Source organism: Gobio gobio, assembly GCF_949357685.1.
Source record: "Gobio gobio genome assembly, chromosome: 19".
Classification (NCBI taxonomy): Eukaryota; Metazoa; Chordata; class Actinopteri; order Cypriniformes; family Gobionidae; genus Gobio; species Gobio gobio.
Window position 1 is genome coordinate 24,138,854 of NC_137112.1, and position 11,285 is coordinate 24,150,138.

The 11,285-nt window shown below is 38.3% G+C and overlaps 1 protein-coding gene across 1 annotated transcript; it reads right to left on the reverse strand.

Annotated features, from left to right (window-relative positions):
- Positions 1-3,788: 3,788 nt before the first annotated feature.
- btf3l4 (basic transcription factor 3-like 4) lies at positions 3,789-11,285 on the reverse strand. The gene is made up of 6 exons (XM_079845125.1): positions 10,945-11,285; positions 4,871-4,932; positions 4,652-4,765; positions 4,354-4,555; positions 4,208-4,267; positions 3,789-4,124 (listed from the first exon to the last, which is right to left on the reverse strand). The coding sequence occupies exons 2-6, from the start codon at positions 4,922-4,924 to the stop codon at positions 4,078-4,080; spliced, it is 477 nt and encodes a 158-aa protein (XP_079701251.1). The 5' UTR covers positions 4,925-4,932; positions 10,945-11,285; the 3' UTR covers positions 3,789-4,077.

Sequence of the window (11,285 nt, forward strand, 5' to 3'; positions counted from 1 at the left end):
ATACCAGTTATACTGCATGCCTTCTGTCGTTTGATCAATGCTTTAAACAAAGTATATTAGTAAAAACGTCTGTGAAAAAATGTCTGATCTTTAATGATTTTCATAAAGTAAATTTAAGAATAACTTGTGTATAAATATTTTATGTACACATTATTCTGAGATATTTTTGCTCAGTTCGGACTCTGAATAAAAAAGTCAGAATATTAATTTTTAAATAAATTAAATAAAAAACACTTTATCTACGATAAACATTATACTTTATCTATACTATATGAGCCATAAAAGCCTGATGTATCAAATAAATACTCAAAAAAATTGTTGAAAGGTTCAATAAACAGTTCCATTGAAAAGGTATTTTCAGAATTGTGTTTCATATGCCAGGCTTTATATGGTTAAAGGATAAGAAAGAGGATGATTGAAAAGCACTGACTTACTGTATTAAAGTCATGATGAAACATAAGTAGTGATCTTTTCTTCCATATAAACAGATTATTGAAAAAGTAAAAAAAAAATGTTGGACAGGAATTTGCATTGGTTGTTAACTTCAACTTAATCTAAAGTAAAAAAATATTTCAGCTAAATGTTATGTATACCTCCCAAATTAAATGAGTAAATACATTACAATTAGTACAATATTATAATAAATGTTAAATATTAAATCCTAAAAAGTATAATATATCAAACTTAATTAACATTAAATACTAAGTTTAAATGTAATATACAAATATGACTCCTGAATACCTCAATAATGAATATTTTACAATTGTAAGGTACTATGATAAGTCTACTATACACGTTACAGACCAGGGTTTGGACACTTTTATACAATATGTAAGACGCTCCATCTCTTTATCTTTAGGGTCATTGGCCTCAAAAGTGTTGAAGACCCCTGTACTATGGTAATTATTTTGGCAATAATTATGACATATGTCCAAAAAAAAAAAGACATTTCAGCATTCCACGTTCCTTGGTGTTCTGTATTTAATGCTGTGCCACTGTCTCAGACACAGGTCCTGCATCACTATTTCACAGTGAGGATTTGCTGAGTGGGCAGAATGACTCTGCATGGGTGTATATGCAGATAAATATTCATAATGATGCATTTGAACGCAACTAAATCCAAACACTAACGCATTTCAATGTGTATTCAATATACACATTCACAGACATAAATACCGCTGCAAAAAAAGTGCTGAGCAGCATTGGTTTTGAGTTTGTCGCCTCACCCCTACCAGAAACGCGACGCGACACCCTAGAACGCGTCGCCCGCTTGCAGTTATAGAAGCGTTTATATCTACGCGTCGCACTAAAGTGTCAAAACATTATAGTTTTTGTGTATTCTTCGTCTAATCGGAAATCGTTTACCAGAAAGTTAGTGTAGCATCTGTTACCGCAGGGATGACTGGATGTGCGTTTGGTTATTCTCTCAGCACTGCATTGCAGACAAGCCGCCGCAACCTTCACACGAGACAACATCTCCAATGCCTTTGACATGGACACACACGTTCCAGTGGTGATTCAGAATCACTTCTGGTTAGCAGCACCGCTGCGCTGCAAACGCATGTGTTCATGGCTGATGCACATCACTCTCGCCTGTGGCTGCTGGTGACTACAGCAATGCGACACAGTAACGTCAACAAGAGCCAATTACAACATCCTCACTTACAGTCATCATCTCAGAATAAAACCCCGAAAACTCATATGGGGATTATAGAGATTATTTAGCCCTTGATACTGACACATCAAATGAATAAATATAATGAATGTAAGTAATTACCAGGATCTCTGTATCCCGTCGCCACCTCAGTGTACTAGTGTTGACTTGTGCTCGCCATCTGAGGTCTGCGCGAGGCTGTACAGCGGCGCTCGAGATGAACGCGCGTTCACAGGGGCGTCGCAATCACTTGAGAAGTCAAGGTGCACAATGACGAGTTTTTTTTTTTTTTTTTCGGCGTTGACTAAGTGTTTAATTTTAATTTCGTCTCTTTTCGTAATTATTAAAATTGCCATCGTATTGATATTTTTACTACTTGGATGGATGGGCTATATAAGATGACAGCTAGCTATATTGCCAAAAGTATTGGGACACCCCTCCAAATCATTGAATTCAGGTTTTCCAATCACTTCCGTGGCCACAGGTGTATAAAATCAAGCACTCAGGCATGCAGACGGCTTCTACAAACATTTGTGAAAGAATGGGTCGCTCTAAGGAGCTCAGTGAATTCAAGCATGGTACCGAGGTTGCCACCTGTGCTATAAGTCCATTCGTGAAATTTCCTCACCACTAAATATTCCACGGTCAACTGTTAGTGATGTTATAAAGTAGAAGCAATTGGGAACAACAGCAACTCAGCCACAAAGTGGTAGGCCATGTTAAAATCACAGAGCGGGGTCAGCGCATGCTGAAGCACAGTGCGTAGAAGTCGCCAACTTTCTGCAGTCTCAATAGCTAGACCTCCAAACTTTGCGTGGCCTTTAGATTAGCTCAAGAACGGTGCATAGAGAGCTTTGTGGAATAGGTTTACATGGCCAAGCAGCTGCTTCCAAGCCTTACATCACCAAGTGCAATGCAAAGCGTCGGATACATTGGTGTAAAGCACACCGCCACTGGACTCTAGAGCAGGGAGACATGTTCTCTGGAGTGATGAATCATGCTTCTCTGTCTGGCAATCTGATGGGCAAGTCTGGGTTTTGCGGTTGCCAGGAGAACGGTACTTGCCTGACTGCATTGTGCCATGTGTAGGGTTGGGCTTGGCCCCTTAGTTCCAGTGAAAGGAACTCTAGATCCTTTAGCATAACAAGACATTTTGGGCAATTTCATGTTCCCAACTTTGTGGGAACAGTTTGGGGATGGCCCCTTCCTGTTCTAACACATGGCTACGCACCAGTGCACAAAGCAAGTTGCATAAAGACATGGATGAGTGAGTGTGGTGTGGCGGAACTTGACTGGCCTGCACACAGTCCTGACCTCAACCCGACAGAACACCTTTGGGATGAATTGGAGGGGAAACGGCAAGCCAGGCCTTCTCGTCTAACATCAATGCCTGACCTCACAAATGCGCTTCAAGAAGACTGGTCAAAAATTCCCATAAACACACTCCTAAAGCTTGTGGAAAGCCTTCCCAGAAGAGTTGAAGCTGTTATAGCTGCAAAGGGTGGGCAAACTCCATATTAAACCCTACAGATTAAGAATGGGATGTCATTAAAGTTCATGTGCATGTAAAGGCAGGCATCCTAAAACTTTTGGCAATATAGTGTATGTCTAATTATTATTAATATTATTATTAATATTATGTCTAATTATCAAATTATTACTATTATTGCAGATATAATTTTGAACCAATCATAAAGTCATCCAGTCATTTCAATAGAAAGCCATCCAATCTCTCATATTTCTCGAGTTTGCATCGCGATGGTCACAAATTCTCTGCATTTACCAACAGAAAATTGCTTGGTTTGACTTCTGTAATGTCGAAACATGGCAATGAAACTTTTTTTTGGTGTAACTTACAGGATCAGCGGACGTAGCAGCTGTTGCTGTGTGAATATCAGCATTTTCCCTTTAACCATTCTCAGTTTATGTTATATATTAATCTATTATTATAATTATATATATATAAAAATACATAGGATATTAAGTGTACACCATTTTGGCCAAAATAAGTAGCAATAAAGTTAAGCCATAATAACCTCTTTAGCAATTCAAAAGGAAAACACATTTTACTTCTATAATATTACTAATGACAAATCTCTTCAAGCCTCTATAAGAAAACCAAAGCACCATATAGAAAAGGTTTATGAGTTATTTTTATTTAATTAACAGAAAAAAAAAATCATTAAGACACAACCGTCAAAACTAGCAATTCAACTAGCATTGTGGTTAAGATTTATAACCATGTAACCGTCAGTCTTACAGTATAAATGCAGGAGAAAGGTCAGGGATGGATCTGGAACAGCCAATTTATGATATAAAAGTCTCTGGTTTCACTGGATAGTGTTGAAATGATATGTCTGTCACCATTTTAAAAATACTGCAGGAGACTTTGTCCTGAACTGGAGTTACTGAAGGTCCAATGATCAGTTTGCTTCATTCTTTGATGCCTCGTCGAAGTTCTCTACAAGATCTGTGAAGAGAGAATACAATGACTTAAAACTGCATCTTACTATTTACAGCTTGTTCAAAAGAAAAACCTTCCAAACGTCATACCTGGGACATCATCATCTTCTTCATCGATATCTTCTGCTTTCGGAGCTTTGTTGTCGAGAACTTGAAATGGAACCACAAAACAACAACGTCAGTGTCGACACTCAACTGTAAATTCACCCATATTTCAAAACCACCTCTTTACTCACCCTGTCTGGGGAACTGCTCGGCGAGTTTGCGCAGACTCGTGAGACTGTCAGCACCGAGCTGACTGAGGATTCCTGGGAGCATTTCCGTGAGCTGTTTGGTCTCTGCATGGCCAGTGATGGCAAACGTATTGGCAGACAGAGACGCCTGCACTTTGGGGTTATTGAAGTGAATGACTGTGCCATCATCTTTAATCATATTCACCTGTAAAAAAAGATCAAATTCTCAATGCCCTCTGAACGGGAAGAAAACTGGAGGAAAGAAAGGCCAGCTAAGAAAACTGGAGAGCTACTGCTCTACCTCTTCAATGCCAGCTATGTTATTGACAGCAAGCTTCTTTAATGAACTCTGGAGTTTCTTGTCATCAGCTGTTGCTGTTCTGTGCACCACCTTCTTCTTTCTGCGTGCAGTGCCCTATAGAAAATCAAAACTGAGTCAAGACAGAAACACAACAACAGCAACACCATAATAAATATCCAAAATCATTCATGTTCAGGTTTCATTGACAATACTTCTTACCTTGCCCCCTATCCGGACCTGGGCTTGAAGTTTAGCCAATTTCTCTTGGTTCATACTGACTTCTGAAACATAGATGTTTTTTTTACAGAAAAGCTTCATACAAATAAAGTTATACCTTTTTCTTCCACAATAACCCTTTCCGCTGAATAAACATATTACATACAAATATTAATATAACAATAATAGTAATACATAAAAATACAAAATAGGTAAATAAACTAAGATAACATACACGTTTACAAAATATCCAAAAATATATATATATAATTGATTCAATAAAAATACATAAATACAAAAAAAAAAACCTGACATATTCATGGTCTGTACATATAATAATATGATATAAAATCAAGCTCAACACAGGTGATCATGCTCAAATCAAATCTATCAGTCTCGGCCACATCCACACGAAGCCAGAGCGTTCCCTATCCAATCTTTTTTCCCCCTCATCTCAATAAATATCTGCTTACGTACACACGAAACCACTGAAACAGACTCAAAACGATGTAGTATACATGCCAGACCAGTATGTGGCGCTGTAATTCTGCCACAGAAATACACTAAAAACTGAGAAAAGTTGTGGCTAGAAGGGGTACAGCAATAGTAGGAAGTGAGGCAAAAATCTCACGATAAAGTAACAATAAATAAATTTGCTACTTACCAGATTGTAAGTAGCAATCCTACACCAACCCTAAACCTACCCTTACAATAATGCAAATACCATAATTAAATGACGCAATATTGAGGTGCGCATGCCCAGTGGCCGGAGCTGTATCCCTTCTAGTCTTTACCGTGCGGGACCAAGCCTGTAGTGCTCCAGTCAGAAATTGAAGCTTCCGCGCCTCGATCGCCCCCTGGTGGCCGGTCCCAGTATAGCTCCTAAACCCCACCCCTCCATGTATTTGAATGGGCGTGAGACACACTAAACAATTTAATTACACTTCAAATAATTGTTTCCTAAAGATGGTTTCTGTCATTTTAGGCAGTTTTTATTACAATAATTTCATTTCAAGTGTTCGTTTTTTAAAGAAGTTTAGTTTTAGTGAGTTATTTGATGCTATAAAAACGGGGGGTGTGACGTCATGATTGACAGCTGAGATTGACGGCTTCTCTGAGTGAAGTTGTCACTGAGGCACTAACAGACTTTTTTCTGGATTTTTGGGAGGAGATTGGAGCTTTAGCTTTCATTTCAACATTTCCATAACTGTTTATTTCACACCAACATAATTAATTGTTCTGCATCTGCGAGAGTGTGGGCGGGCTTTTGATAATCGCGTCTCTACTTCCTGTTCTCTACTGCGCAACTCCGGTCCCGAGATCGCTACTGCGCAGACTCGGTCCCAAGATGTCAGCGCCGTGTGCGGGCCTATGAAAGCTTCAACTTTGGTCAGCGGAAGTCAATGAAGTCGCGTCGTCCATATTTTTTTACGCTCTATGTGCGGGACGTGTTGTGATGACATCACCGTTTCACAAAATATATGGATTGGCTGTACACATAAAAACGCTGGGTGTTGGTTTCAGATTTATCCACTCTGGGACCAGGTTTTAAAAAAAACACTTGTTTCAAGCTCTAACCACGCTACGTTACTGATACGATACACCATTTTTATGTATACAGCTAAACATGTCTCAGTTTAAGGGGGGAGTATGGAAACTTGTTTCTGCCAGAGAATAAAAAATAAAGTAATTGATATTTTCATCAGATATAAACTTGCAATTCTGAGATAAAAAGTCTAAATTATCTTTAAAAAAAAATGTATTCTGTGGTGGAAACAAGCTTCCATGGGAGTCTTTATATTTTCAAAATATGTAATCATGGGTTTCCAAGTCCTATGAAAGTTTTGAACTTTCATTAAAAGATTGAACGATTCTTCAGTGTTTCCCACACATAGACTCATTTGTGGCGGTGCGCCACAGAATCAACACCGGCCGCCACATATTGCGCGTCGTTTTTCATTAACTTTTTAACGCAATTTAAAACATGCAGCATATTCGGTCATTTTCCTTTCCCTGCTCTGCCTCCGTCTCTCTGTCACTCCTGCGTCTCTCGCTCTCTTCCTTTCAAACTTACTTTTGATATGAAACTTGAAAGTCTAAGCTTTTAAAATTAAATACGAAATTCAAACAATAAATAGCGTTTTGGCGCTAATGTGGCATAACAGTTAAAGCCAGAGGCCTGGAAAAACAGTTGCGACATGCTCTCATCTCCCGGCGAAGCGCACGCGGTCACGTGGTTAACGGAGCGCTCAATAGTTCCACACAAAGCAGCGCTGATACATTTGAATGGCTTAAGCGGATACACAACAGCTTCACTATACAGGTATCTGCAGCAAGTATTGGTAAACAGTACAGCATAGTTTGCATTGATTATTACGTCAACCACATTTACAGTATCGTTTTATTATGGAGAGTGATGATAGATGCAACATTGTGTTTTCTTGTATTTAGCCCCCTCAGGTATTCCTTACTAATTGGTCACAGTCATACTCATTGGTGGTCAAATGTGACCATACACCTTTTTACACTATATTTTCAATTAAATAAATGTTCTATATTTTAGTTTAAAGGTCCCATGGCATGGCATTTTTCTATTATTTTATAGTGTTTCCTGAGGTGTACTTATATTGTTAGTATGATTTTTACATCATAAAATGTCATAATTTAGAAATAAAAGGCATTTTTTTCTATACTGCTGTTTGCCCTGTGGCTGAATGCCCTGTTATAAGAGGCGTGTCTGCTGTGAGACTTCAGTAAAAACGCCCACTGTTGTGATTGGCTGACATCTTGCATTTTAAATGAGCGGAGGGGGCGTGGTTTAACGAGGTCTAAAACGCACGAGCTGCTGCCAGAGAGACGGATGGACTGAGTTCACTTCTCATCAGTTCTCTCAGCATGTCTCAGTTCAGGGTGAACTGTTGTAGTTACAGCATATACTTCAGGTTATTAGTTTATTTCTAGTCGGAGGGGCTGTTACTCATGTCAGAAAGTTAGTAACTTTAGTAAATTATGGATCAGCGCTGACTCGAGACGCGAACCGTTTAGACGATTCAGTCCGATTCGGTGAACTGGTTCGGTTCACTAAAAAGAACCGATTCGTAAGAATGATTCGTTCGCGAACCGGACATCACGGAGACGGAGCGATTGCTAACAAAGTTATTTATAGTAACTACTGAGTTATGAGAGCGCTGTCTGTGTTTGTATCTGAGAGTTCTGAATAAACACGAGTCCCAGTCACGCCGAGTCCGTCTTCATCATTATTCTACCAACTTTGTAACACATGCAATGTAACATTACAGCGAGATGAACGAGTTAGTAAGTGTTGATTAAAGCATTATTTCTAGATATTTTCCAACCATATGAAAAGCGTCAGTGATGCGCATTGAGTACACAGCGCAAACAAAGACACAACAGCAGTAATCGAATGTAATCCAGTTTATTGTGGAGAAAGCTGGCAAGCCTAGCTGGATACCCTCACGTTTACCCTCCTTCTGCTTAATCTCACGCCGCCTATGGTGCCTCCGCTGTGGGCCAGATGCAGTACTGGGGGTCGGGGATGTTGAAGGCCGAACTTCGGCGTATGTGAGGTTTATCTCTAAAGATGTGGCTCTGCCAATGTTGAGCAGAAATTCCCGACTGTATGCACATTTAAGAACAGATAGACGCGACGAGGATGTACAAAAACACTGACTCACGAGATAGAAAACACCGTTCTGTCGGGAGAGAGAGAAGCCGCAGTGTGTGCACGAATAATAAATAATTAGCTACACATAAGAAATCAATGATCACAGATCAGAAGGAACTGAAAAAAGACTTCTGTTTTCATTTGTACATCCAAACACTGAGAAACTACCAGCATTCCTGCTTGGACGTCAAACCAGGAGACTTCAGGATTGGCTAGTCTGGCCTGTCATTTTCTCAAAGGCAGAGAAAGACAGCCAGAACTCGGGTTTACACCGATCAACATTTCTATCCACTTGGGGACAATATTCAGGCTAGGGGAACTCATATTAATGTTGAAATACCTCATAAAATGAAAATTTCATGCCATGGGACCTTTAATAATATTTATTGAATATTTTGAGGATATCTCTTGGTACTAAATAGGCCTACTATTTGTGCAATAATTATGGTCCATTAATGACCACTTAAAATGTTTTTATTTATATTACAATTAGTGTTAAAATAGAGAATTCCAATGCAAAGAGGCAAATTAGTCATTTTGTGGCTGGAAAAATAATATTTTTTATTTGTAATGCCATTACCCACCAGGTGCCTGAATGGCTCTTTAATACATATACATGTTTCTAATCTAGTTGCTTAAAGTATTGCAGATCATAACTGCTTACTTATTTTTAAGTTTTGCATTTAAATACATATTTAGACATGATCAAACACTAGATTTCTTTAAATGTGAAATTAAAACGTTAATAACTTACATCCTAATATTTTTAATGATACTTATATAAGCACACACAAGTGAATATTAATGAATGCAAGCTAATATAATTTAACCCAAGAAAAGGCAAACTTTCCTTATATGTACAGTAGGCTATATGAATTGATACTGAATCAAGACCGAAATCGATATTTGCGCCAATAAAAATCCCCCTGCAAGGGAAATGATCATTAGAGCCCCACCAAAAGAAACAAAAACAAAAAAAACGTATTTTTCAAATAAAACAGACAGATTTCTGCATATTTAATCGTGCTTAAACCTTTTTAGCAAATGCAATACGAAGCTTGCAAAACTTTCACATTCGCTTGTTAAACGATTGCGTTTTCTTGGAAAGTGTTTGTGTACCCCCAAGAAAATTTGAATACACTCACAAAGAATGCATTCGCTATGGAAGCTTGTTCCCAACCAGAGAACAAAAATTAAAAAAGGTAATTGCGACTTCTCACAATTCTGACTTTTTTCTCAGAATTGCGCGATATAAAGTCGCAATACGCTACTTGCAATGAGCGTCGTGACATACTTCCGACTTTGATTGTTACGGATCGCTCGTTTCCGGTTTGGCCGCCATTGTTTGGGTTTGTTTTAAAATATTCAAAAAAGGAGGTACTTATTTTCAGAATTTCAGAAACAGCTAAAGAAATACCATGAACACTGCTGTGTTCCGCTGCTTCAAAATTCAATGGAATTTTACGTTTTCACAGCTGACGATGTCAATTTTTTACCAGAATTGAGAGTTTATATCACGCAATTCTGAATTCTGAAAATAAGTCAGAATTGCGAGTTATAAAGTCTTTATATGAGATTGCACATTATATTACACAATTCTGACTTTACAACTCATACTTGCCAGTTAGTATCTCGTACAAAACTTTTGCGAAAAAAGGCAAAAGCATTGGACTACAATTTCTCCATCTTATATTCTTTTGCAACTATAGCACATCATAAATAGAAAAAAGTGAATACTCATGGACATTTCCATGACTTAATTTTATTTAGTTCAATAATATAAATCAAACGAAATTCCAAGATGATTAAAATTATTACTAATAAATTAATATAAAACTTTATAACTTGTCATATGATTATCTAAAAGAAATTTGCACAATTAATAATTAGTAGGCCTACTTGTCTTGTATACAACATTTTACAAATGGCACGCGACATTGCAACTACACATAAACCACGTTGTAACTACACAAACACACAATGCATTGCTGAGCTCTTCCTTTCAGGGTTGTGGAGTGACAGTCATTTTCTGCCGATGCAACAAAACCCTTAGTTGAGATGGGGAAAATACGGCATATATTGAGAGCATCTCATTAAAACCGCTCCCTAATCGCTTTGAGGAATACTCCAGGCTTCTCTATCTTTAATATTGTCTCTGTCCCTCACACATGACGTGATAGCATAAGCAGTGATGGAGAATAAAGATAAAACCTGACGGTGCATAATCTGAGAGAGTGCATCACTCCACCATAACACACATGCGCGCACACATCTCACAATCACATCATAAACACACGGCACTGACCGACTTCAACACATATAACGCTTACTAAGAAGCTATCGTCGTTGTAATATATTTAAAGTAAACACAATAACGGCGTTCATTACTGACCTGATAAACGCAGCTGATCAGAGAAGCATGCGTTGAATGAACAGGGCGGAAGTGGTCAGACTTAAAAACGTCACGTTGTTTTTGTTGTTGTAATGGCGAACAGCAGTGATACTGCCGCCTAGCGGCTCGGGCTTAAATACTGGAAACGTAAAGCTAAACCATGCATTAACTTGTCGATTACATGATATAAATGTAGACATTTGTGGATTTCGTTCTTCTTTTCCTGAAACACTTGATTACCTATTATTTTACTGTGAGGTTACTTCTAAATTTTGGTTTGATATAGCGTATAGCTAGTCAGTAAAAATGTCACCTCAGTTCCTCCTGTAACCCATCAAGAT